At 55.0% G+C, this 27,149-nt stretch overlaps 1 protein-coding gene across 4 annotated transcripts in view; it reads right to left on the bottom strand.

Annotated features, from left to right (window-relative positions):
• POC1A (POC1 centriolar protein A) overlaps positions 1 to 20,961 on the bottom strand; it is a 68,831-nt gene extending 47,870 nt beyond the window's left edge. Inside the window, exons 1-7 of one of the 4 annotated variants that reach the window (XM_034996379.1) lie at positions 20,573 to 20,961; positions 18,358 to 18,442; positions 17,264 to 17,435; positions 16,696 to 16,875; positions 15,293 to 15,400; positions 14,214 to 14,329; positions 6,578 to 6,711 (exon numbers count right to left, since the gene is read on the bottom strand). In XM_034996379.1, the coding sequence (XP_034852270.1) occupies positions 6,578 to 6,711; positions 14,214 to 14,329; positions 15,293 to 15,400; positions 16,696 to 16,875; positions 17,264 to 17,435; positions 18,358 to 18,442; positions 20,573 to 20,590 (813 nt within the window). In that variant the 5' untranslated portion in view covers positions 20,591 to 20,961. The remainder of the gene's footprint in view (positions 1 to 6,577; positions 6,712 to 14,213; positions 14,330 to 15,292; positions 15,401 to 16,695; positions 16,876 to 17,263; positions 17,436 to 18,357; positions 18,443 to 20,572) is intronic. The other 3 variants (XM_034996375.1, XM_034996378.1, XM_034996377.1) reach the window with 3 other exon arrangements.
• Positions 20,962 to 27,149: the final 6,188 nt, after the last annotated feature.

The following is a 27,149-nucleotide window of genomic DNA, read 5'->3' as shown; positions in this document are numbered from 1 at the left end:
CAGACGTTTAGTTTCCACTGCGATTCTCTTTAGCCCAGCAGTTATCTAGAAGTGCATTCCAGCTGCCAAACCACCAGGGCTTCGGGGGGTCCCTTTCATCACTGACAACGATCAGATGGGATCCACCTTCTTTGAGATCATTCTGCCTTCAAGGTGGCTTACTCTTTTCAGTTAATTAGTCACTCTCAATGTACAATTCACCGGCTCGCGGCAGGGATGTCACCAAGTTGTTTCTTCACCCAGGCAAGACCCAGGGGCCTCTGCAGTGACTTCTGAGCATGACTCTGAGCTCTTGGCTGAGATTTCAGCAGTGTGGTCTGACTGCCAGAGGTGCCCACCTGCCTGACGTCCTGGTCCCCAACTGCCTGCAGGCCACGTCCACTGGCAGGGGGCCCTCACAGGCTCAACCAGATCCTTCCCTCCATCTCCAGATCTGGCCCATCGGTCTTTGGTGAGATGATTCTGCCTGGTCGTCACAAGCGCGGGACGCAGCCTGGCCTCCCACCCCATCCTACTCTCCCTCCGGACCCAGCCACACATGGCCCTCCGGCTTGGCTGGACCCACACCCAGTCACTTCATCACATACTGTCTCTGCTTTGACAACCTCCAGACCCAAGGGACCCACAGAATCTGCTTTCTTCACTCTTGCAACGAAAGCATCAAGCATCAATCAAGAAAGTTAAAAAAAAAAAAAAAAAGGCAAAACAAAGGAACCCATGGTGTTTAGATTCCATAGCTCCTGGTGACTCTCCCTCCGCAGCCCCTGCCGCCTGTCCAGACCCCTCCGCTCTCCTCACCCCCTTCCACCTGACTCCCTGAGGCCCCCATGCACCTGAAACTTTGACCGCTGTGCCCACAACAGCTATGCTGGCAAAGACCCAGCAGGTACCCCATCCACCACCACCTCACAAGGCTTTTGAAATGTTTTTCAATGGCTGCCAGCAAACAAATAGGAATGTCACACCACATGCCTTGAGTCAGAGGTAAACGAGTGACCATCCAACAAAGATATGGAGACCAAGGAGGCCTGAGAAGCCCCTGGCGTGGGAGCTCTGGTCTCTGAAGCGTCCAGGCTGCTCCTTCCACAAACCCCCACACCAGGGAGGCTCCTGCACTCGCTCATCAGCACCTGCCGTGGGCTGACTCTTATGTCTGAGTAGTGACCCTGTGGACAAGGAGTGGCCTTCGGGAGGAGCTGGGGTCCAGGAATGCTGAAGCTCTCTCCTGACCTTGGCCAAGGACACCTGCTCCCTCCCAATCCTCAATCCTAGGCTGCTGGCAGGGGATAGAAAGCCAGGCTGACCTCTTGGTTTACTCAAGTTGGAGTAAATGAGCTGTTTTCCCTCTTGATGTCCTCTCACCTCTCCCAGGAGGTACCCAACCATCCAAATTGGGTCTGAGACTCCCAGGCATAAACGTAATTCTCCAAAATAAAATGACTACACAGGGGCCACGGAGCGCTGGAAGAAAGGGGGGTGGGGAGCAACGTTCGGAGAGCTTCCTTCCACCTGGAGCCGCCTGAGGGGTAGCACTCGTGCTCCGGGCCACTCTACCACACTGCCATCTCTCCTCTTCAACCCTGTGCCCCTTAATGCCACTTCCCCAGCCCCAGCCTTGGCTCTGGCATGGGGCAAGCTCCCAGTAACCCTGGTGGATCCCATACCCTGAGGCTGTGATTTCACAACAACCAGGCCTCAGAGCACAGCCCCAGGTGCGGACAGCAGCCCTGGTTTGGGGTTCTAGGCCCTCGAGCCATGCCCAGTGGTCCTCGTGCAGCTCAGTCACTCCGCAGCAACACGAACGCCAACTGCCTAGCCAGAAACACCAGATTTAACTCCCACCCACGTCCCGCCCACCATCCTCTCCCAAATAGCTCTGGGGACTTAAACCAAATGAGCATGGCTCAAGATTATGTTTCAGAAAATATAGAAAAATCAATCTGTATTTCTAGCACACTGCCCCCACACTTGCCACACAGAGCTATGGGGGCCTCGCTCGGGGCACAGGGCTTCGCACAACAGCTGTACTTGGTGCGAAAGCTCTTCCTTCTCTTGCTCTTCCCTGCTGCAAGGTGAGGGATGGGAGAGGATGAGGCCCCTGTATGCTGACACCCCTAAGACTCTACTGGATCCAGCAAGAAGCAGGGACTCCTCTTCCTCCTGCTTAACTGTCACCACTGTGGCTGATCCCCAGAGCAAGACCTTCCAGAGGCTCAGAGAGGGTAATGGCACCCCTGCCAGCCCACTGCCAAGATACCTGGCCTATCCTCTAGGAGTCAGGCCCTAGAAAAGATGACCTGATGGGCGGGACTAATAAAGGGCACTGCCAACAGACCTGTGGACCAAGGCACCAGCAGGCCATGCCTACTCAGAGCAACCGGTCAGGACAAGTGCGTTTAGGCAGAGTCACCGCAGGGACAGATTTCAGGAACTGTGCGGCCAAAGAGAAGCCAAAGCAAGAGGATGTTCTGGGGGAGATGAGGACAAGCCTAAAGAAAACAAAGAGCTAGATAAACCCTTGAAAGACTCCGTGGGTGATGGAAGGAAGGGAAACGGGCACTCCCCAGCCCAGACGGGGAAGGACTGAGGACTATGGCCCGTGCCCATCAGAGGGGGCGGAGCCATCAGAGACCCCTACCATGGACTCCTTTTCCTACCAAAGACTGACTGCCCACCCAGGGTGCCAGGACCGTGCCCATAATAGAAACGTTCAATGACCTTGTAAAGAGCTCTCACCTAGAGCAGCCTGGGATCTTTTCTAAAAGCTGAAGTGGAAAAGGACAAGTATCTGTGAAGACCTACCATGCCTGGTGCTAGGGAATGTAGACACATGCTCTCCTGTTGTGAGGCAGATGCAGCAGTTCTTACAAATAAGGAAAAGCTTAAGGTCCTGCCCAATGTCCCAGAGTAAGAGGCAAAGCTGGAATGGTCTGACCTTGACACACTTCCTGTCTGCAGCCTCCTGAGCTCAAGACTTTTCGGCTGAACTAGGTGCGAGGGTACCCGTGGCTTCTCCAAACCAGAAACCAGGTGGGTACAAGCTGTTTGTTCCTGGAAATATTGGGGTGTTTCCTTAAAAAAGCTAGGCACCGTCACCTGCCAGACAAGGCTGTGTGAACCCTCCCCCACTGAATGCATCCTAGCACTCGGCTCAGTCAGAGAAGCTTGCAAAGGTGACTGGTGCAGGCTCTTTACCAGCTCAATCCACGGAGAGAGAAATTACTCTGGTGTTCCCAGGGACGAAGGCAGAGGAAAGAGGGCAATGCGCCACATCCAGGCTGGCAGTGCCCTCCCTACTCTGTCCACCCTCCACCTGAGGTGGGCAGATCGGCTGGAGGTAGAGGGCCACCCTATCTCTCAGCCCCAACAGGCTCCTCAGCCTGTCCCACCACCCCCTGCCTTGGCAAAATGTCAGTGTCTGCTCGGGTTGTGTGTGGAAACCTGCGCCACCTGCTGCCTCCTCACTGCTGAAGGCCCTCACACCTTGAGCAGCAGAGCTGTCTGAGGGGCTCGGGCCCCCGGGCTGGAGAGAGCAAAGGGCCTGCCCGGCTCTCGGCCCGGCACCCGGTGGTCAATCAGTTGAAGACGCTCACGTGGTGGAAGCTTCTGAAGAGCCACAAGGGCCCCAGCTACAGCCAAGGAACCATTCCTGGGGTACAGCCTAGGTGGCGCCGAGCTCCCGTGGGGCAGAAGCCTCTCTCAGCCCCTAGCTACATCCCCTGAATGACCCTTCGTAGCTCAGAATCCCAAAGCCGGGACTGCAGGAGAGAAACACCAGAATCCTTGAGGCCCACAATAAACTTATAATTGATGTCCACCCCTAGCCCCACAAAGGGGGCCAGCTTCACATGGGCCGATGGGAGGTATGGCCGACTGCGTGCTAGACAACCACCAAACTGCTGCCATGGCCAGACTTCTGGGCTGATGAGCTGCCCTCAACACAGCACAGGAGACCTGGGCTACACTGGGTGATCCTGATCTTAGCTTGTACTTGGCAAGCACCTCCAACCTGGTGCCCCTGTGCCTTTAGGAGTCCACTAAATGGCCCATCAGACTTCTAGCCTCAACCCAGATCAAAGAGTGTCAGCCCAACAGCACTGCCTCCCCTGAGCCTTCTTGTCCACTGACCCTCCCTCACTGTTCCCCCAGAGGGGCTGACTCAGGCCCTGCCCTCACACGGGACAGAGAGACACTTCCCTGGCATACACCCAGAGCCCCCTCCTGACCAAGGACTGCCTCCTGCCGGCATCAGCTCCCTGTGGCTGGCTCCTCTCAGTGGGCCTGACCCTCAGCCTGCGCTGTCCCTTCCAGAAGGTGTGAAATTAGAAGCATGAGGGGGTATGTTCCACTTGGCAGAACAACTCAATAGCCTTCACTCCCATAGCTCTTCCCTCCCATGTGTAGGGACTGTCCCAAGGAGGGCCTCCAAGTCCAAGCCAGAGTTTCACGGGGTTCCCTCCTGCTGGACCAGAATGAGGTCACGTAGCGGCAAGGCTGGGCCACAAGCAGCCCCAAAGCCTGCAGGCCTCCTACACAGACCAGTAATCTCAAAACAAGAGTGAAATCACAACTCAACAGCTAAAAGCTGGACGTGTGAGACAAGTAGAGTGGAAACCGCAGAGACCTGAATACCAGTCCCAGCTCTGCCACCCTAAGCTGCATGGGACCCCTACAATTCCAAACCTCTCCCTGGGCCTCGGCTGCCCCCCCCAACCCGGGATCCAAAGCACTTTCAAATCAGCCATCTTCACCCGTGGGACAAAATCCCTGGGCACCAAGGATCCACTCGGGGGCCCTGGGGCTACTCAGTCCCATGTTGTGGGACGTGGCTGGTGGCACCTGAGCCTAATGGGGCCCTTAGCCACCTCCTGGAACAGAATGGGAATGCTCCAGTCCCCAAAGAGCCCAGGTGCGCAGCTTCCTGGAAAGACGGGCCAGGGAATGGACTTCACAAGCAGGGAGCCCAAGAGGACAACACACTGCACGGGGCTGTGCCAACTGCTAGCTGTCCCTCAGCCTAGTTCCCACATTCCCAGCTTCCACAGCAGAGAAGTAACTGCAGTTTCACCAGGTCTCTGTGTCACTTCTCCACGCTTCCTTTCTGTGCTTGATGCTGTGCCCGAACATGGGACTAGCATTAAACACCACATGCAAGGGCTATCAGACTGAGAGGTGAGTCAGCAGTTTAAAGACCCCCCCCCTTCCCAACACACACACACACACACACACACACACATCCGAAAAGCCCTGGGTGATCACTCGGCATGCATCTGTTTGCATGATGTTTCTGGATATTGCCTTTTCTTTCTGTAGGGAGTTGGGGGACATAGCATCATTCATGTGGTTTTCAAATGTCCTCCTGGTTATAAGATCCCAAACTGGTTACAAGTGACTGAATAATTGACTTGCCAAAGGGCTAACAAGGTGGCTCCCTAACAAGCTTGCAACAAGAGCAGCAATCACCCAGCCCAGAGGCCAGATATTACACCTAGATGGGCCGGCCACTGGGGGGATGGGACCGCTGGTCCTGCACTCCAAATGTGTGACAGGGAGGACAAGCGGTCACCATGGGCTGAGGGGAGCAGGCAGCCTTCCAAGTCCCAAGAGAGCACAAGGAAAAGCCCAGGCTCCCACCCCAAGCCATGGCCAATGGCCCCCACGTGCCCAACTCAGATGGCAGCGGAATCCAGAGCTGCCAGCCCAAGATACATGAGCACAGTGGGGCCTCCCTCAGCCCTCGAGAGTTCATCCCCACTCGCCTCTCTGCCTGCCTCCCGCCCACAGGTGGAGAAGGGGATGAACTCTTGGCACCCCCGGCCCCACTTGGGTGCGGCAGTTATGTCCCAACAGGAGAAACTCCAATGACCGCTCTGCTCAGCCACACTTTCTGACAGGGTGGTGCAAGAGGCCGGCACCCAGGCCAGTGGCTAGGGAGGGCTACAAGCAACCCACCTCCCCACGGCTGGCCCACGGGGGCTGGTGCTGGTCGCTGCCCACCCAGGGAGTCCAGGCCACCGGCCGCACTGGCAAAAGTCACTCAGAGAGAAGGGCTCTGCTCCCTTGCTTCAATTCCAGGAATTCGCAAACACACACACCCGGGAAGACGTCCCCCTTAGCACCTGCCTCTGAGAGACACCTGTGGTTACTGTCCCCAAAGGCACCGATGTCTGCAGAACCCCCAAGGGACCCTGATTCTGGGCAGGGGTTCCAGGGCTCTACTCAACTGTTGGACCAAGGGACACCTGAGGTCACTGTGGGACAATTTCCATGCAGCCCCCTGGGCGAAGTGTGCCCACCATGTCCAGATGCCTCCCCCCCACCCCCACCCAAGTTAACCCCTACACGCTCTACTCAGCTGCGGCACCAGGCCCAGCATTTCTGCCAGAGGTCATAGGTCCTGTGAGGGGCAAACCTGTTTCTGCATCTCACCCCACTGCCCAGGCTGGAGGGGACCACAGAAACCATCCCCAGCAGGCTCCAAGGGAAGGGCCCCCTCCGGTGAACCCCAGCCCCGCATGGGCCTCGAGACGGCACCTCCGCCCCCCTCCACACCACAGCGCCAGGCTGATGCCCTCACCTGATGCCCGTGGAGCGTGTAGAGCAGCCGGCCCTCCATGAGGTCCAGAATCTTCAAGGTCGAGTCGCTAGAGGCCGTGAGCAGGTAGTTTCCGGACGGGTGAAAGGACAGGGCATTCACCGCCGCGCTGTGCACTGGGGGAGGGACATCAGTCAGGCGCTGGTTGGGAGGCCCAGGGATGCAGCTGGAGCCTGAAGACGGGCAACTGGGGCCAACCGAGGCTCAGCACAGGGCTGAGCCAGGGCGGCCACAGCTCCAACGACGTGGGGAGCCCCACAACCAAAGAACAGGAGCGGACTCGTCGAGAGCTGAGGACGGGCAGCAGGAGACATGGGGCAGGCGGGAGCCCACATGACAAGGCCAGAGGGATGGGGCGATTCCCCTTGCTCTCCTGCCACACGGAGCAGTCGGGCTGGAGCAGAACAGAGTGCTCAAACCTAACACCCAAGCTGTCTCTCATACCGCTACTTAGGGGAAACCGAACAGAAAAGACAATCCCTGAGGTGCCAGTACGATGCCCCTGCCTGACGAGAGCATGCGTGTGGGGCAGGCGGGCAGAGCTAAGACACACGTTCAGGAGCCAGTCGGGCCTGGGTTCCAATCCCAGCTTCCCCACTGTCCCTCACCTTAGGACCCTCAGCAAGCACCCTGACATGCTGCACCCGTTTCTCCTGCTGTATCATGGCACCCACGTGTTGGGGCGCGGGGTGGGGGAGCCTGCCTGTGAGGCCTCTGTACAGAGGGAGCCCTCCGATGGGCCTCTCTGCTGCCCCGGGTGTCACACGCAGCTTCCAGGTCCTGCCGCTTTACCCACGCAACAGCTCAACCTCATCTGTGACTTTCTTTTCCCCAGTGGCCTGGCCTGAGCCCGCCCATCCTGGTGACCCTCACTCTGTGAGATCCGGCCACCCCAGCCCTGTCAGCTTCCCAGCTGCTCCACACGGACCTGGGAGACTCTTGCCCACCTCTACCCCTGACCTTGAAGCTTGCTGCTCAGTCACCTCCTCAGGGAAGCCTCCCGACCTCATCGGGGCCACCCCCCTGAATTGTCCCCCTGAAGCACCTAAGTCTCTGGTGGACGCACTCTTCACTGCAGTGTTTTACGTTCCTGTGTAGCTCTCTGACTCATGGCCAGGTCCCCCATGAGACTGTGTGCTCCGTCAGGTAGGGGCTGTGTCGGGTCCTTGCCTCTCGGCTCAGCGCCTGACACTGAGCAGGACTCAGAAAGTGGCTGGTGAGTAGGTGAGTTGGACCCAGGCAGGCCACATGTGGGGACAACAATGTGAGGACCAGCTCCATCACAGCTTCTGAAAGCAGCTGCTAAAGAAGACCTCAGTGCCTTCATCCCCACCACCACAGGCCAGGTGGGGGACACCAGTGGGGGTGACATAACCAGGGCCCGCCGAATCAGAACTGCTACAAACAGAAAGACAAACTCTAAAACCAACCCCCCTCACCCTGGCCCTGTGGGTCTGCAAGAACCAGTGCGAGGCCAGAAACACATCCACCACAGGTTGGCCTTCCAGAGAGCCCACAGGGGCACATGGAACCCCTCAGAAACCAGCCCAGCTGATGTGCTGATACGCCTGGGGAGTGTGGGTACATGTTCCCAAGCACACTTAGGGGAGACAGCCAGGGCTTTACATAACACAGTATTTATGTCTGAGCACTCTCTAAGCACCACAGCTCCTGGAGCCAGCCTGCAAGGGGGCTGAGGGGGTCTCCACAGAGGCAGAGCACAGCGCCCTCAGCCCGTCGCACTCCCCCCACTCGAGGCCGTGGGGGGTGGGGGAGGTCAGCATCCTCAGTGTTTACCAAGACTTGGGGCATGGAGAGCCAAAGAATACGGCCACGGCTGACCCATCAGGAACTGAACAGGCAGGAGCCAGCCACAAGCAGTGGCAGAAAGAACGTTCATAACGCAGAGCGTGACTGCCACTACCCACAGGTGGAAGGGACGCACATGCAGAGGGAAGTGGACAGAAGCTCCAGACAGAGACCTTCTATAGAGGCCCCTGGGGAGGACAGGAATACAGGGACTTCTCATTTTTACTCTGCATACTTCCAGATTTTTTTTTTTAACCATCAGAATACAGTCACTGTGATTACACAACTGGGTGAATGATAAAAAGTGAATCTTTCCCTCCCCCACAAAAGAGTGAGTGGTGTCCAGGGAAGTGGGAGCCCAGTCTGGCTCGGCATCCTCCCGCCAGCCCTTCAGGTCGTGAGTCTACAGGCGAAGAGCTAGTGCCCTGCACTCCCGAGGGGCCCGCAATGCTCGCCAGATTGCTGGTTCACACTGGCAGTGAAGTGGGGTGGGAGGAGGGGAGCCCTGCCACCCTCAACCCCTCTGCCCCACAGCAGGACAGCTCTGAGAGGTGGCCTGCCCTGCATCTATCTCCCCAGGCCCCATCTCCCTTTGGGCCCCTTCAAATGCTGCCCCCGGCGCGTCTCCCTCCCTGAGCCTGGAGAAGGGCACGGTATTCTTGTTTCTGCAGCCCTTGGCAGCCTGGCCTGGGATGAACGCCACCCCGCCCCACCTGAGACAAAGCTGGCAGAGGTGCAGCCGGGCCAGGAGGGTGGATCAGGGAGGGCCCAGGGCTTCCCAGCACCACCAGGGCGGTGGGGTCAGGATGTGGATAGCACGCCAGGGCCCCCCAGCTGGGCAAGTCTACCCCAGGGAGGGAATCTCCCCCAGAGGAAGGGCACCAAAAGCCCTGCTCTGCTATAAATGGCAGGAATATCAAAGGCCTCCTCGCTGGGGTGGAAACATCTGGAACCATTTACTCCAGAAGAGGGCCCAGCTTGGGGGATGAGGATGTATTAGATACCAGGACCCACTGCCGAATTTCCCTCCTCATTCTCCTGCCTCACCCACCAGCCCCGCCAGCCTGGGGCAGCCTCTCTGGCTCTATAGAGGTGGGAGACACATTCTAGGGAGGCCTCATCCTAAGAATCACCCCTGCACGCCAGTCCCCCGGGGAGGCTCCCACCATAAAGTCCTGAGCAGTGACTGTCCAGGAACAATCCACTTCTCATCAGACCCAAAGCTTGCTAGGCCCTCTTCTTGCTTCCATGGCACTGATTGGTGACAACTGACGGCACAGTGCCCCAGAGAAGAGATTCCAACTCATGGTCAGAGATATACCAACATCAAGATTCTACAGGTCACCAGGAACCCAGAGAAGGTGGGACCGAGGCCACTGCAGACCCTGCCCCTAAGCACTGGGAACTGGCCATAGCTTGTGGGCAGCACGTGGCCTAAGGAGAGTCCTAGGTACCCACAATCCACTCTGCCCACACAGCGCTGCACGTACAAGCCCTCAGCAAACCTGGCCCACTGCCCAGGGGGCTCCAAACTGACCAAGGGGCCCAGAGAAGTCCCAGGTACCCAAGTCAGAGGTAGCTTTCTAAGGCAGGCCACACGAGGCCAAGCCCCCGCCCCAGCCCACCACCATCACAAAGGGCGCAGCGCACTTCACCTGGGGGGGCTTCTCATAACATGCAACTGGCCTCCCCAGCGACTTCGGGTTCACAAGGGACTACGGACTCGTACAATGAAGGTGCTCTGATACCAGCAGGGAAGGATGCTCAAAACCCTGCTGTGTGAATGTCACACCAATGCCCACTTAGGGATGGTGGGAAAGGGCCAGTGAGCTGGCCAGATCACGTGGGACAGTGCACTGCCCTCCTGACCAACCCTTTTGGTCTCAAAACACCAACCAAAGGATACAGGCCCGCCCCACCAACTGACTGCCCAGCTGCCTGAAAATCCTCTGTGACCAGATCTGGGGTAGGGCAGAGGGGTGTGTTAAGAACCAGGGGACAGAGAACCTGGGACTCTGAGCTCTACCTAGAATTTCTGGAGAGGGCCAAACCAAACCCTCCCAGGGGCCTCAGGAAGCAAATGACTAGAATCAACATGGTGTAAGGAAGCCAGCGTGGAGCGGCGGACAGAACGCCACACTCAGAGGCCTTCCGTTGGAAACTCAGATTCCCAGCTTCCCAGCCGTGGGACCATGGACAAGCCTCAAACTGCCTATCTGTGAAATGGGGAGTAGCCCTGTCCTGCTAGCCCCCCCGGGGCCTGTCACTGGCTAGCGGACCTGCACGTGCCTGTGAGCCGCAAACTGCACTACGGGTTCCGGATGGGGGTTGCTGCTCAGATGTCTGAACAGCCTTCTCGTGGGCTCGGAGCATATGGAGCCTAACCCACCTCCGTGGGGCCTGGCACTCCCAGGGATCCGGCAGCCCCACCGTCTCCTCGCTGAATTGGGAAACCAGAACTGCTCCCCACAGGGACAGGTCAGAGCCAAGAAACTCCTTGCCTGAGACAGATGGTGCCAGCTTAACTCCCGACAACCCAGCACGGAACAGGAAGTGTCCTCCGTGACGCGCAACCACGGGGCAGCTGGACACGGGCAGGCTGCAGCTGCTGACCACACACTGCAGTATCAGGAGTCAAAGGGTCTCAGAAAAGCCCAACAAGCTCATGTGCCTCAAGCCCACCCAGGAGTGCCTGGTACTCATTCGGAGTCACCAAGGGAGACGCTAGATGTTATGGTATTCTTAAAAACTTTCCTCTGGGTTTCCCAGGGGCCAGGGACCGAAAACAGCTCAGGCATCTGCTGCCAGAGCGCCAGGAGTCATTCTCGGGGAATCAGCCTCCAAACAGATGCCCCGGCACCTCTGAGGATGAGGGAGCAGCTGCTACTAAGGGGGTAGGGGGAGCCTCTCAGGTAGAAGGTTTGGCCATGGAGCTCTTTGGGGAAGCCGCTAGACCTGAGCAGACCTGGCCAGGTCCCTCAAGCAGCATAAAGGGTGAGGGGTACGTCCCCCAGCCAATGTGCTCAGATCCACCGAGCTCTCCTTGAGCCCCAGAGGGTAAGCTCAGAGGCAGTGGGATGAGTTTGCTACCCCGTGCGCCATGCATTGGGCAGGGAGCTGAGGAAACCCGATTGTTTATGAGGTACTCCAAGCCACCAAGGCGTCTGATCTATATTGGGGTGGCTTAGGAATAAGACACTGGGTAGCTCTGTCACAGGAGCAAAGGACAAGCAAAAACACACTGAAATCTCTCTGCAGAGCCTGACAGCCTCATGCACCCGGGTCCCCTCAGGACTTGGCTCCTGATGACACCTGAGCCCTCCCACCATCTCCCCGGCCCTGCCAGTCACTGACCTCCCATGCCCACCCACCACAAAGCCTGCCCCCTCAAGAACTCCAGGGACCTCTCTCCAGCACCCGCCACCCTCCTCGACTGCCCTACATCACTCCCCCTCCTGACCACTTCTTTAGGAGACGTTGCATTCCTTCATGGCCCTGGCTCTGCCCCATCAGCCCTCACTCTGGCTGCTTTGTCAACCTTTCCCTCTATGGCCCCTTAAACACAGGGACCCAGGATATCGCCCCAGCCCTTCTCAAGCCCCCAGTTCCTGGGCCCAGGTGGCCACTCAACCCACAGCATCACCTCCTAACTCTATTCAATCTCCAAAGCCTATCTCCCTGGGCCCGATCCCTGCCCCACTCAGATGCCCAGCCCTCCCTCAGATACCGGCTGCAAGCAGCCCACCCACCAATCACCCAGACACACCAGCTTCCCACCCATGTAGGCTCTCAGCACTGCTGTCCTCTCAGACAGATCTTTGCTCCTCAAGCAATGGGACCAGTCCCAGCACGGCCAGCCAGGCTGCAACTTTGGGACCATGGGCCAGAGTATGGCATTCAAGGTCCTCCCCAAAGGGTACCTGCTGGTGCACCCTACAAACACCAGACCCATGCTCCTGATCCATCAGAGGTGAGACTGGACCCTCCCAGGGTCACCTAGAGATCCTCTCCCCTCAGTGTCAAATCTTATGTGGTGAAAAGAAATAATAATAAAAAATTAAAAGACTTACGTGGTACAAACCACATTTCCAGTACTCACTTGAACTCCCCCAACAGATCTTCTCAAACCCCATAAGGTACTATTACCACCCCCTTTACAGATAGGAAGCAGCCTATACTCCTAACCTGCACTGCCTTGTCACCTTCCCTTCCCATCTCTCCTGACCCCACACTCAGTGGCGCCTTCCCGCCCAGCACTCCTCCACACCTGCCAACCTTCCCCCAGTCAACCCTGCAGATGTGCCCGATCTCCAACCCAGGCCTGGCCCAGAGCAGAAGAGAGGCCTTTAAAGCCTGAAGGAGGGGAAAGAGGGGTGTGGTCTCCAAGCAGAGGGCAGACCCCATAGCTGCTCTGTTCTAGAAGCTCTGTCTGAAACGGCAGCTGTGACAAACCCCAGGGCTCTCTGTTGAGGAAGGTACCAGTTATGCGGCTAGCCCCTGCCACCTGGTGGTGGTATCGGGCAATGCAGGCCAGACTCCCTACTCCAGGATCTCCAGGACCCAGACTTGGCAACACGGGCGTCATGAACACAGTACCTGGTTCCTGCACTCCCTAAGCTCTTGACACAGACCAATTCGTTACCCTCCCAACACCATCTGTGAGGGAAGCCCTATCATTGTCCCAGGGGGCCCAGAGGAGTCAAGTGACCTGCCTAACGTCACACAACTAGGAATGCTGAGGCTGGCTGCGGAGCCCACCCTCCACCGTGTGCTTTTTAAGACCAGGAGCCTCTCCCTCGCCTCGGTTACCTCAACATCTTAGAGTCAGCTAAGAAGAGCTCATAGTGGGTGGAAAGGAAAGCTCTGAACCCCAAGTCTCACACTTTTGTCCAGACACATCCTTCCCATTTTCAGGTGCGAATTCTGGAAAGGAGCCCATGGTCTTTAAACTTAGTCCCAAGTCAACAACCACAGCTCCTCAAACAACTCCAGCTCTACCCCTCCCCAGTCTCAGCCCCAGGCCCACAGGCCCACCCACCGTTTTGCCCCCTGCACAACTCCTAGCTCCTCCTGTGGCCCCTCGCCAGCTTCCTTCCCTGGCCCCATCCCCACAACGGAGGTGGCTCATGGCCCTCCCCAGTCACACCTGCTCTCAAGACAGTTCCATGCTCTAGTACCCTCCACAAGCTCATCCTAATCACACCCAAGTCCGTCCCTACCCCACCTCCCAGCTGGAACCGGACACAGCCCATGCTGCCTGCCTGCCGCTCTGCCTTCCGAGGGCTACCATTAGATCAGGGGACACAGCCCCAGGGCTGCCTCCTGAGCCTGGTCTCTAGCCTAAGTTGACCTTCCGTATGGTCCTTGGCTCCATACCTATGGAGGACACCAGGAGGCCAGAGGCGGCCAAGGTGCCATGAACACTGACTTCTTTTGACAGGCCTGCCCCTTTCCCCTTAGCTCTAGAGACGAGTAGCACGGGTAGCCCCTGAGAAGCGGCCCCTGAGCAGAGCCCTGGCCAGAGATCCACTGTGAGCTCCTCGTCCCGCCCTGCAGTGTGCAGGAGACTCTGCCGGCTCCGGAGCAGGCTCCACAGGGCTTGGTGGGCGCCAGGGAGCGCCAGGGTCCACCTTCGGGCCAGCGTTCTGAGCAGCACGGCCACAGCACAGACTGCCGGCCGCGGGAGATCCCAACGGGCCCGGGCCTTCTCCCCACTGACCGGGGCCGTCCTCAGGCCCGCCTCAGCACCACGGCAACGAGCCGGCCACCTGCCGCCCCAGCCCCGCCGCGGCCGCTCTCGGACACTCACGCTGATAGTGCTGCAAGAGCCGGTGTGTCCGCACGTCCCACACCTTCACCGTGTTGTCCATGCCGCCGGCGGCAATGCACGTGCCGCTGGGGTGGAAGTCCACGAAGGTGACAAAGCTGGAAAGACAGGGGCCACCACACGCTAGAGGAAGACCGTCCTGGCTCGGAACAGACCCCCAAACATCCAGCCCTTTCCAACATCCCTGCACGTCCGCTCAGGCTGTTCCCCAAACCCAGAAGACCTCCCTCCTGCCCCGCTTCTTTACCAGGTGGCCAAGGGATAGCAAGGAGAGGGTGAGAACAGTGGCTAACAGTGACCGGACATGGACTCACCAGGGAGCAAATCCCAGCAGCCACTTCTACATACAAGTAGAGAAAGTGGTCTTCAGCCCAAAGGTCAGCCGACAGCTTAGGGTGTTTAGAGTCAGAGTCGGGGCCCTCATCAAAGCCCCCTGCCCGCTGAGGCCCAGCCCCAAAGGGCCAGCAGGGCCCCAAGGCCACCGGTTGACTATCTCCAGGAGACAGGCCAAGGGCCCCCAATATCCCCACACGTGACATCCAGGCTGGCATCATGGCCGGCTCTCAGGAGGAGACTTTCCCGGGGGCTCCCAGCCTACCTGCGGAGCGCACAAGCTGGCGTTCATCGAGAAGACCAGAACAGGTGAGGCCCTACTCCAATGCGGGCTCCTCCCTCTCCTGATGATGTGGCACAATGTGAACCGCCACCAAGAACTTACAAGAACCTGACAAGCCTTTCATTTATAAAACCATCACCACAGGTAACATACTAACATGATTTTGGGAGGTCCAGGGTCACCTTCTTTCAGAGAGACAAGTCACAATTCTGAGAACTGGGAAGTGAAAGGAAAAGAGAGGCCCCAAGAATCACATGCCTTAAAGTTAAGCACCCGTTATTTGTGGGGATGGGGATGAGACTGAACCTCCCGCTCACACAGGAAAAAATTCAGAGACAGAGAGAAGCAGAGACGTGGCCCCAATAAGGCCACTGGGGCCCCTTCATGCCTAGGTCCATGCTTTTCTTGAGCATCTGCAGGAGGAGGACAGGGTCCGGTGACTTACCCGCCATGCTCACAGTAAGAGTGGACACACTCCCGGCTCGTCTTGTCCCATAGTTTGACAGTCTTGTCATCGCTGGCAGACACGATGAGCCGCCCGTCTGGGGAGAACCTGAACCAGGCAGGGCACAAGTCACACCACCGTGGGCACTGCCCACTGTCCTCCACAGCCACCTTCCTGCACTGCCCACCACCAGATCCCAGAACCAGCCAAAGCGTGAACACTGCTCTGACCCTGAGCGATCCTGGGCAAGAGGCTTTCCCTCTGTGAAATGGGTAAGAATGATACCTACACTCATGGTGAGCAGGGAGCAACGCTGTATGCACAAGGCCCCCAGCACGGCACGTGGCATGTGGCAAAGTGCGTGCTGACTGCTCATGCTATTAGCATGAAGGTGGCCCAAAGCCACCATCAGCATCGTTATCCTGTTCTCAGGTCCCCCAAGTCCACATTTGACTCTGAGAACCACCTACTGACAAAAATGTGTGGAGGTCCTGGGGACCCACCACCAAAGGCTGGTGTAGGCTTCACACTGGTTTGCTGGCCTGGCCCCTCCTATTCTCAGGAGCCTGATGGTGAGGCCTCTCTGAGCAATCAGGGACCTCCCAGGACAAAGGTGCCCTGGAGAACAAGTAACTTGCATGGGGTCCCCAGAAGAACACCATAATAGTCCCCAACCTCTGACTCCCATGGTTTCCCAGCATCCCCAGACCTCCCAACCTCTTCCTCTGGAGCACGGAGATCTCTGTCGAAAGGATCAGAATAGCTGAAAGTGGGCACATTTGTGTCCGCAATCCTTGGACCCTGAAAGGTCCTATGGGTCACCTGGCGCCTATCCCCACAGCACTGCCCCCCCACAGCAAAGGGAGAGCCAGCCTCCAGACCAGCCTCCTCAGAAGCCTCAACATCCACCCAGCAGCTCAAGCAAAACCAACTTCTGAGAGGCAGACTCAGCTTCAAACCCCAGCGAGCACCCAGGGGCAAGACACTGCGCTGTTCTGAGCCTCAGTGTCCTCATCTGTAAAATGGGAATGACACTGCCTAGCCTGCAGGCCTGCCATGAAAAGTGAAAACAAACTGTAGAGTGCTACTAGCGACATCATCTTGTCGCTATTGCTCCTAAATGGCCCCTGCCGACTTGCTTCCGGCCGCATTAGTCTGGAGGTCAGGGGCTCAGTCACGGCTGGCAACGAACTCACTTACTTGTCATATGTGAGCCAGAAGCTCCTCAGCAATTTACAGTGTGACAACTTCTTTGCTCCCATTTCCCCAGTAAGGAAGCTGAGGCTCAGGAATATGAAAGAGTAGCTAGTTCGCCCAAGGTCACGCCACTGGCGCCTGGCAGCGCCTCGGTGCCCCTCAAGCCCCAGGTCCCTCCGAGGGTCCGGGCTCAGGATGATGCTCACCTGGCGCAGCGGACCCAGTTGATGTGCTGGCTCAGGGAGAACAGGAATTTCTGGCGATGAGTTGACCACACCTTAACTGTTTTGTCGTCGGAGGCCGTCACAAAAGACTGGCCGTCACTGCAGAAGTGGATGCTCCTCACTGTGGCTGTGTGTGCACGAAACACGGTAGACTCGCCTTTGCTGCAGGGACGGGTATTCCGATTCAGGAGACCCACAACGGTGACAGGAGGGCCCGTGAGCACATCAACGCTCTCCCGATCCCTCAGGGGCCCTTCCCGACATCCGTGCAGGCCTGCCACCCCAGCCCCCCACAAGGAAGGCCAGAACCACCACCCACCCTGCCCATGTGTGAGCAGCATCAGACGGGAGCCCTTCCAGGATGGCTGCAGTAAGCCCAGAATCCCTCTCCCAACCCTAAGGGGAGGGCTCAGCTTCTGACAGCACCCCTTCAGAAGTAGGGCAGATGCCCCACCATGACAAGTCCAGAGCCAGGATGGGGACTGGAGTGGGGACAGCTCTGGTACCAGGACCCCAGGCTCAGACAAGCCCTTCCAAGTCTGTAACTCACACATTGGGTATCCAGATCCGGACAGTCTTGTCTCGGGAGCCTGAGGCCAGCAGGTGTCCCGAAGGGGAGAAGTTCACACAGGTGACAGCGTCCTTGTGGCCCGCAAAGCGGTAGGCGCGTGACTGGGGCTTCATGTGCCAGACCATGAGGCATGAGTCCATGGAGCCACTGGCTGAGAAAGCAGGGATGCTGTGACCCTCAGCTCTAGTGGGCCTTGAGCCTCCAGCAGGACGATGGGGTGAGGGAACAGGAGAAAGACCACACTTCCAGCAACTGCTGAGCTGGGGTTTAGAGCATCGATGGGCTGTCAGCTCTCCAAGCAGCAGGCCCACAAGAGAGCCAGACCAAGAGATGCCCTTCACGTGCGAGGCCTGGGCTGCAACCCAGCGGGCCTCTGAGAAAACTCATCCCCCATGGGGTTCCCCACAGTCACACCCTAAGGGCACTAGAGAGCAAGTCCTCCCAGCCCGACCCAATGGGCCTTTTACCACTGAGAGGGACCAAGTCAATCAGAAACGTAGAGATCCCCAAGACAGATCAAATGACTTCAGTTTGCTCTTTATCTACAGTGACCAGTAGTCTCTGGCAGGGGACCTTGACTATGGGATGAAGGGAGAGCCCTGTCCCTAGAAACAAGAAAGCGGCAGCCATGACAGCTGTGTAGGAACCCCCAAGCGACCAAGGAGCAGGGGTACTCAGCTCTGCTCTTTGCCCTTCTCACTGGATGCTCCCATACTGCTGTGGACAACAGAATCGAGGACCCAAGGAACAGGAGCCATTGTTTAGGGCCATTCTACCAGCCAGACCCAAGAGATGGCTGGGGTATATGCAGTGAAAAGCCCAGACCCTGGGCCCACCCTCCAAGGCTCCGTGCCCTTGGCAAGGCCCCCCAACTCTCTGAGTCCCACACTCTGCATGTAGAATGCAGTTCACAAACCCAGCCCCAGACAGCTGGCCAGCTGAAGCCAGATGCAGGGCTAGACAAAGCACCTGGGTCCTCACAGTGCCCTACCGCCCCCCCCCCCCCCCCTCCTAGCTAGAGACTCTGCCCTCTCAGCTCATAACCTAGTGCCGAGGAAGATGCCTCCTCTTACCCAGCTGCTTTGTGTTGAGACTGAAGTCCACACAGGTAACTGCATCTCGGTGGCCTTTAAAATGCCTCTCCAACGAGGGGTCCTCCTGCAGGAGAGCCAGGGTCAAATGTGTGAAATATGAATGAAGAAGGGGCTTTCCCAGGGCCAAGACTCTTCCTAAAACAGCCAGGGGGGTTTAAAAATGCTCAAGGCATGATCTTGTATATAGAAAATCCTAAGGAATTCGCTAAAAAACTATTAGAGCTAATAAACCAGTTAAGCAAGGTTGCAAGATCAATATATAAAAATCTATTGTAGGACGCCCGGGTGGCTCAGATGGCTGAGCGTCTGCCCTCGGTTCAGGTCATGATCTCCAGGTCCTGGGATCAAGGCCCATGTGGGGCTCCCTGCTCAGCTGGGAGTCTGCTTCTCCCTCTCCCTGCCTCTCCCCCTCTCAAGTGAATAAATAACATCTTAAAAAAATTTTAAAAACTCTATTGTACTTCTGCATATCAGCAATGCACAATCTGAAGAATGATAACAATTCCATTTATGACACATGAAAAAGAATAAACACTTAGAAGTAATTCAACAAGTGGGGCGCCTGGCTGGCTCAGTCAGTAGAGCGTGCGACTCTTGATCTCCGGCTTGTGAGTTTGAGCCTCACATTGGGTGTAGAGGTTACTTAAAAATAAAATCTTTTGGGGGCACCTGGGTGGCTCAGATGGTTAAGCGTCTGCCTTCGGCTCAGGTCATGATCCCAGGGTCCTGGGATCGAGCCCCGCATCAGGCTCCCTGCTCGGCGGGAAGCCTGCTTCTCCCTCTCCCACTCCCCCTGCTTGTGTTCCCTCTCTCACTGTCTCGCTCTGTCAAGTAAATAAATAAAATCTTTAAAAAAAGAATCAAGGAGAGAAAATGGGGGCCTTTCAGCAACCCCCATTTCAGGAATCAGATTCTGAACCCTCAATCGCACTGTAGACTGGCCAACGAACCCAAAGGTCAGCCTGGACAGGCCCCAAGAGGCAGTGCCACCATCTCTACTGTGCCCAACGTCGTCAAGGAAGCAGTAGTTCAGGACACTGCTAGGAAGACATGGAGAAAATATTCCAGACTCTTTCCACACAACAGCAGCTGTCTTAGCACTTGAAGAGTTATAGCCCTGCCATGCAAACATTTCCCCCTACCCCAAATATCAGAAACCTCAAAGAAGCATTTTGGGTGCACCGGGGAGCCCAGCAAAACCTCCTCCTGGGAAAAAAATGTCCTTGGGGCAGAGTAAGACCATTGCCACCCCACAGAGTTGTAACCAGAACAAAGGTCCCCATGGCCCTGTGCCCAGCTCCACCCCCAACACACAGGCCTGAGTCACCCTTTCAAGAAGAAATGGAGTGGCAGCTGGGGTGGAGGGCAACAGAGCAGCAACTGCTTCACCTGAACCTCTTGGGAGAACAAGATAATGCCCACCTCTAGGCTCAATGCGCAGAGGTAAGTTCAGTTCCACCTCTGACCAGGGGACCCCGAAACCTCCCAACATCCTTCCCACCTCCTCATCCCACCCGCCTCTGTGGTTCCTCAGTGGCTGCACCCTAAGGTGGTTTATATATGGAAGGAAGTGGGGAGGGACTTATGGGAAGGGCTAGATTAGGGGTCAAAAAGCCTGGATCCTAAGTCTGGGCCCTCTGCTCAAGGCCCCACATGCCAACAGGCACCACCCGGTCTTCCTGACTCTCAACCCAGCCCAAAGGCCAGACATGTTTAAACAATCTCTCAAAAAGAGGGGTTTTGGAGTGCTTCCCTCTGGAGGAAACTGGGACTCAGGGCGCCCGGCCCAGATCACACTGCAGACCTGGGCTGTCCCGTCCGAGCACGGTGTTCGCTCAACAAGCCCCTACCCAGCCACCCACTGCTGAGGATGGTGAGACTGAGGCCCGGAGCTGGCCTCCAGCCCGACCTCCAGTCGAAACGTACTAGTACTAGTGTCTCCTCCGCTAGGATGCAAATCCGGGGAGCGGGGACTCGTTGGCCCGCCCCCGTAGTCCGCAAAGGGTCTGGCACTCAGGAGGTGCTCACTACGTGTCCCGACCCAGCGCCCCCTGCACAGACGGTAAACGGGCTGGAGAAGACTGGCTCGGGACGTGGCATCCCACTCGCCCCCTAGCAGCCATCACCTCGGCTAGGCACCCACAGTCCCAGCGGGGAGACTAAGGCCGGGCAACCACCGCCGGCAAGAACTTACAGGGCAAGGTGCCGCCATGGCGGGCCCGGGGCGCCCAAGGCGCCGGAGAAAGCAGCGTCGGCCGTTGCGGCCCGTTCAGTTTCCGCGCCCCCAACCGCCGCCAATAGCAACGCGGGTCGCGTCGCCACGCCCCGCCCACGACGATTAAAGGAGACGCTGCACCTCCGCTTTTTGTCCCCCGGCCGGAAGCAGAGCTGTGTGGCCGGTTCTACGGCCTCCGCGCGCAGCTCCGCCAGACCAGCAGCTCACGGGTGCCGCCGCCAAAGGCCTCCGTCCACTGTCACTAATCCCCTAAGAAATTACAAAACCCAGGATGAGGGGTTCACTGCATCGGCCCCGTAGCTCGGTTTACCGCACGACGAGCACAGCCTTCTGGGAAATGCAGTTTCAAGACGGCCGCCACCTTGTGTGTGCACAAAAGTGGAACTACTTTTCCCAAGATACCTTGAGGGCGGGCCGGGATTAACCACCGGTAGGAAAGGCTTCAAGGATCCCGGAAGTGGAGGACACGTGGGTCATTGTATCTGTGTCCTCTTAAAGGGCCCTTGAAACCGGGCGTTCGCTCAATACCTTAAGGGCCAATTAGTCGCCCGTCAGAGATTCTTTAAATGGTTCACTCCTCCGAACTTAAAACAAGTGTCATTTAAAAGAACACCAGTCACTTGGAATCACATCCATAGGATTCTCCATGGGTGGAGAAACCTAGGTTCTATTCTGTTGTCGTCCTGCTTCATTGTGTGACCTGTGACCCTGGAGAAAAAAAGTACCTTTGCCCAGGCCTCAGTTTTGTAATATTGTAATTTGTAATATGAGGGAGTGTGATGCAGCCTGGTCCTCTCCAGACCCCTCAGCCCTGAGAAGCGGTTATAAATTACATATTTAAAAGAGAAGGAGACATTTCTAGATATGTCTCCTGAAGCAAGGGAGACAAAAGCAAAATTAAACTATTGGGACTGCATCAAGTTAAAAAGCTTCTACACAGCAAAGAAAATAATTAACAAAGCCAGAATACAACCTACTGAATGGGAGAAGATACTTGGCAAATGACATACCTGATAAATGGTTAGTATCCAAAATATATAAGGAACTTACACAACTCAACACCAAAAATTCAAATAATCCAATTAAAAATGGGCAGAAGACAGGGACATTTCTGGGATGCCTGGGTGGCTCAGCTGCTCAGGCATCTGCCTTCCACTCCAGTCGGGGTCCTGGGATTGAGTCCAGCGTTGGGCTCCTTGCTCGGCAGGGAGTCTACTTCTTCCTCCTTGCCCCTCCCCCTGCTTGTGCACGTTCTCTCTCTCTCTGACAAAAAAAAAAAAAAAAAGACATGGACATTTCTCCAGAGAAGACATCCAGATGGCCAATAGACACATGAAAAGATGCTCAATATCACTCATTATCAGGGAAATACAAATTAAAGCCACAATGAGATAATACCTCACAGCTGTCAGAATGGCTAAAATCAGAAACACAAGAAACAACAAGTATTGGCAAGGATGCAGAGAAAAAGGAACCCCCGTGCACTGTTGGTGGGAAGGCAAACTTTTCCACTGGTGCAGCCACTGTGGAAAACAGTATGAAGTTTCCTTAAAAAATTAAAAATAGAACTACCATATGCTCCAGTAATTCCACTACTGGGTATTTACCCAAAGAATAGGAAAACCCTAATTCAAAAAGATATATGTCCCCCTATGTTTATTGTAGCATTATTTACAAAAGCTGAATTATGGAAGCAATCCAAGTATCCATCAGTAGATGAATAGATAAAGAAGATGTGGTGTGTGTGTATATGTATGTATATATATACACACACACAAATACATATATATACATATATATATATATATACAATGAAATATTACTTGGCCATAAAATATAATGAAATCTTGGGGCGCCTGGGTGGCTCAGTTGGTTAAGCGGCTGCCTTTGGCTCAGGTCATGATCCCAGGATCCTGGGATCGAGCTCCACATGGGGCTCCCTGCTCAGCGGGGAGTCTGCTTCTCCCTCTCCCTCTGCCTCTCCCCCTGCTCATGCTCTCTCTCTGTATCTCTGTGTCTCAAATGAATGAATAAAATCTTTTAAAAAATAATAATAATGATGAAATCTTGCCATTTCCAACAATATGGATGGATCTAGAGAGTATAATGTTAAGTGAAATAAGTCAGACAGAGAAAGACAAATACCATATGATTTCACTTACATGTGGAATTTAAGAAACAAAACAAATGAACAAAGAAAAAAAGAGACAAACCAAAAAACAGATTCTTAACTATATAGAGAACAAACTGGTGGTTATCTGAGAGGAGGTGGGTGGGGAGATGGGTGAAATAGGTAAAGGGGATTAAGAATACAATTACCATGATGAGCACTGCATAATGTATAGAATTATTGAATCACGATATCATAAACCTGAAATTAATGTTAACACTGTATGTTAACTATACTGGAATTAAAATAAAAAATAAAAGAAAATTAATAAAAGAGGAGACATTCTAAGGGCCTGGCCACCAGGGGCCATCCCTGCTCACTTTATGCTGTCAGAACGTCCAGGCTGTCCTTGTCCAGAACTTTTACCCTGTCTCTGGGTATCTTCCCAACCTGGAGCTGACCTGGACCGGATATTATGCAACATTCAGGAAACTTCTGTCACCTCCCTGGACAGGCCAATTTGGCCAGACTCCAACACTGATTAGGATCTGGCCAGGCCCGGGGTTTTCTCATTACATCCTGAGACCAAAGATGGTTTCTCCATGGACCTCCAAACCAGAGCAGAATCAGAACCTGGCACAGGTGGGTAGCTGGCATGTAGAGGACTGGGTCTCTCCTTCGGACCTAGAAAGTCTGGGGCCAGACGGAAGAAACAGAGACATCTTCACTGTGATTTGGCATAGAATTGGCTTCTTTACATTACAAATGTTCAAGCTCATTTAACTCAGACTCTGAAATTCTCCTTAAAACAACAAGTATTGGGGCCCCTGGGTGGCTCAGTCGTTAAGTGTCTGCCTTCAGCTCAGGTCATGATCCCGGAGTCCTGGGATCGAGCCCCGCATCGGGCTCCCTGCTCGGCGGGAAGCCTGCTTCTCCCTCTCTCACTCCCCCTGCTTGTGTTCCTTCTCTCACTGTGTCTCTCTCTATCAAATAAATAAAATCTTTAAAAAAAAAAAAGTATTGTATTATTCACACACCTCAGAATTGTTCAACATTGTTCAAAGGATGACTTTCAAGTCTTCCCGCCAACATTCACAACTCATTCAGCGATTCTCTTGTCTGCTGTCCAAAGACTTAAAGTGAAAAAGTTAAGGAAGAAAAAAAAAATTAAATACATAAATATCTATCCATTAAATTTAGAGTTTGTTTGTTTTTGTTTTTTTTTTAAGATTTTATTTATTTATTTGACACAGAGATAGAGAGCACAAGTAGGCAGAGCGGCATGCAGAGGGAAAAGGAGAAGCAGGCTCTCTGCTGAGCAGGGAGCCTGACGCGGGGCTCAATCCCAGGACCCTGGGATCATGACCTGAGCCGAAGGCAGTCACTTAACCAACTGAGCCACCCAGGCGCCCCAAATTTAGAGTTCTTTTATTGCTGTTATTGGTAGTGTTTTTGGTCTCGTTTTGTTGTTTTGTTTTGTTTGTGTAATTTTAGCTACAGAACATCCCTGGTCTATTGGAGCTCATAATCTACAAAACTGAATTTAGAGAAACCCTTCTGTAAAATGATTTTCAAATGTCAAGCTTGCTCAAAGTAACAGGCCCTAGAAGATTTTACTCATTCTCCCTAGTCTTTCCAGATCCTACTATCTTCTATCCTTACCCACTGGAAGAGGAGCTGGGGATGCCCCACCCACTCTTGTTCATTTATTCTCCAAAAATTGCAACACCACATTCTGCCAACACCACAAAGACGAGCCATGATCCACCACCGACACAACCTGTATAAACAAAGATTGGTGCCTCTGCCTTCTGACTGAGCAGCCCCTACCCTGTGCCACGTCCATCAGATTGGACTTCATTGCTAAGTCCCTCATATTGGGGATGAGTATGCTCAAAGTTGGAGGAGCCAACACTGAGCCTCCATGTTGAGGGGACCTCCATGTTGAGGGGGGCTGGAAGAGAGCTCCTTTTTCAAGCCCCCTTGTGGCAGGAATGCTAGAAACTCTATCCTGGTATAAAGCCCATAAAACCCCTGCAAGAGACTCTCCTCCAGTCATCACTCCCAGACCCCCTGCCCAAGAGCCAATGCCACCTCAGGGTGAGGCAGAGAAAGGAGGAAAAGCAAGGATCACACCCACCCACATAGCCCAATCCATCCTGCACCTGGAAAGCCCCATCAGTTCTATCACTCAGCCCTGCACTGTGGCCTGGGCTTGAAACTCTGAGCATGGCAGCTTAGGGCTTGTCCCAGGGTCAGACACATCTTGGGATGAGCCCAGGCCCTGCCACCTCTAAGCTGCGTGATCTAGCAGGAGTCACGCCATATCCCTGAGCCTCCATGTCCTTGATTGTAAAATAATCATAACATATCGGCCGCGGTGGGGGAGGAGGGATTCCATGAGCCATTAATTAATGTGAGAGCTTGATATTGAGCTGCCACTTAATACATTTGACATTTTACCATGACCTCAGTCACATCACATACCTCCTCTGCTCCAGCCATCTAGCTGCTACCTCTCTGCTTCTGCTCCCACCTCCAGCTCCTGGGCTGCCTTGGCTCCAGCCACGTTGGCCTTCTTGCCATTCCTTGAATAAGAATGTGCCAGGCACCCTCCCATCTCAGGGCTTTTGCACTGGCTGTTGTCCCTGTGTCCACTTGGCTCAACCTATCACTTCCATCAGGACTTTGTCATATGTCACCTTCTCAGTGTGGCTTTCCCTGGCCACCCCACTTAAAATGCCAACCCACCTTCCCTCTCCCGGCTTTATTTTTCCCCAGTGTCTTTGCCATCTGACACACTGGACTTCTTGGGTTGTTATCTTCTCCCCTCTTAGAACATCAGCTCCAGGGAAAGCCTGTGAGTGTATCCCTGCACCCGGCGCAAGGCCCAGACAGAGTGGGTCCACAGTACATATTTGTCAGTGAAATAAATCAATCATGACAAGATTGCTCAGAGATGGTTCCAGAGCCTGTGAAGGGCAGGACTTCTTCCCAGTGGGAGAGAAGGGGAAGGGATTAGGGTGATCAGGAAAAGCTTCTCTGTGGGGGCAGGGAAACCTGAGCTTTAGAGCACAAATGGGGCTTAGAGGGGCAGGGGACGGACACACAGGACAATTCCAGTGCAGGGAGCAGACTAGGCAAAGGTCTGGTGGCAGGATTGAATGTGGAATATCTGGAGAGCAGGGATAAAGCAGGTGGGCTCAGAAGTAAGGCTAGACTGTAAGGTCACAAACATTGACAAGAATCGTGGGGATCGGGCTCAATGGATCAGGAGGCCAGCCACGTGTCCCCTCCCAGGGCTGAGGGGAGCCAAAAGAGACCTCTCACAGATGTGGCGCCTGCAGGGGGAAGTCCCATTGCGATTCTGGACCTCAGTCATACCCACTGTAGAAACGGTATGCCCCTGCAGGGCAGACTTCTCTGAAGACAGGCCATACCGCAAGCAGGGAGGAGTCTAAGGGGCCACAAGCCTTCATCCTTGCTCAGCCCTGCTCCTCCATCCGGCAGCATTGGCCACTCTGCTAAGAAGCCCACACTGGTGGGAATACTAGGGAATCCCTCTGAATGAGCCTCCGCCTTGAGACTGTCCTTCCATATTGCAAACAGTGAATGGCATGGCTAGAACTGCTATGGCAGTTCCTGGGGCAGTGATGTCAACGAAACTGGGACCAGTTTTCAGGATGCGTGAAGAAACAGAGCTTGTTGGTAGCCACGCCACACCATCCACTCAAGTCAGATGGGGAAGCCTCTGTGTGCTGAGTCCTTCTACCCACATCCCATGACCAGTGTCCTCCCTCCCATAAGCCCAAGCAACCCCTTGGGAGATGCTGGGCCTCCGTTTCACATTGTCCAGGAAAAAGGGAAGAGGCCAGAAAAGCCCAGTGGGGATAGAACAAATCCCACAAAGCTGAGGCCCCCTGACCTTGGCTCTATACAGGAGGGCTGGGGTGGGGTGCAAATGCCATAAAAGGTCTGAACTTAAACCTGAGAACCTTCCTGGTAGATAATGCAGACAGGGCTTCAGAGCAGCAACATTCAGCCCCAGCTGCTGTTTAGAACCTCTGCAGGTGGAATCAGCACCAGCGGCTTAAGAGTTCCCCAAGTAAGTCCATTGGGCCAAGGCTGCTCTAAACCAGGGGGACCAAGAGAACTTTCTATGATGATGAGAATGTTCTGTATCTACACTGTTTAATACAGTAACCCTTGGTTACATGTGACTATCGAACACTTGAAATGTGGCTACTGTGCCTAAAGAACTGAATTTTATTTATTTTATTTTTTTAAGATTTTATTTATTTATTTGAGAGAGAGAATGAGATAGAGAGAGAGAGCATGAGAGGGGGGAGAGTCAGAGGGAGAAGCAGACTCCCTGCCAAGCAGGGAGCCCGATGCGGGACTCGATCCAGGGACTCCAGGATCATG

The sequence above is a fragment of the Mirounga leonina genome, unplaced genomic scaffold (genome assembly GCF_011800145.1).
Source record: "Mirounga leonina isolate KUSES-001 unplaced genomic scaffold, KU_Mleo_1.0 Mir_94, whole genome shotgun sequence".
NCBI classification, from domain to species: domain Eukaryota; kingdom Metazoa; phylum Chordata; class Mammalia; order Carnivora; family Phocidae; genus Mirounga; species Mirounga leonina.
The sequence above is the reverse complement of the archived record's forward strand: the minus strand, read 5'-3'. Positions and strand labels throughout refer to the sequence as shown.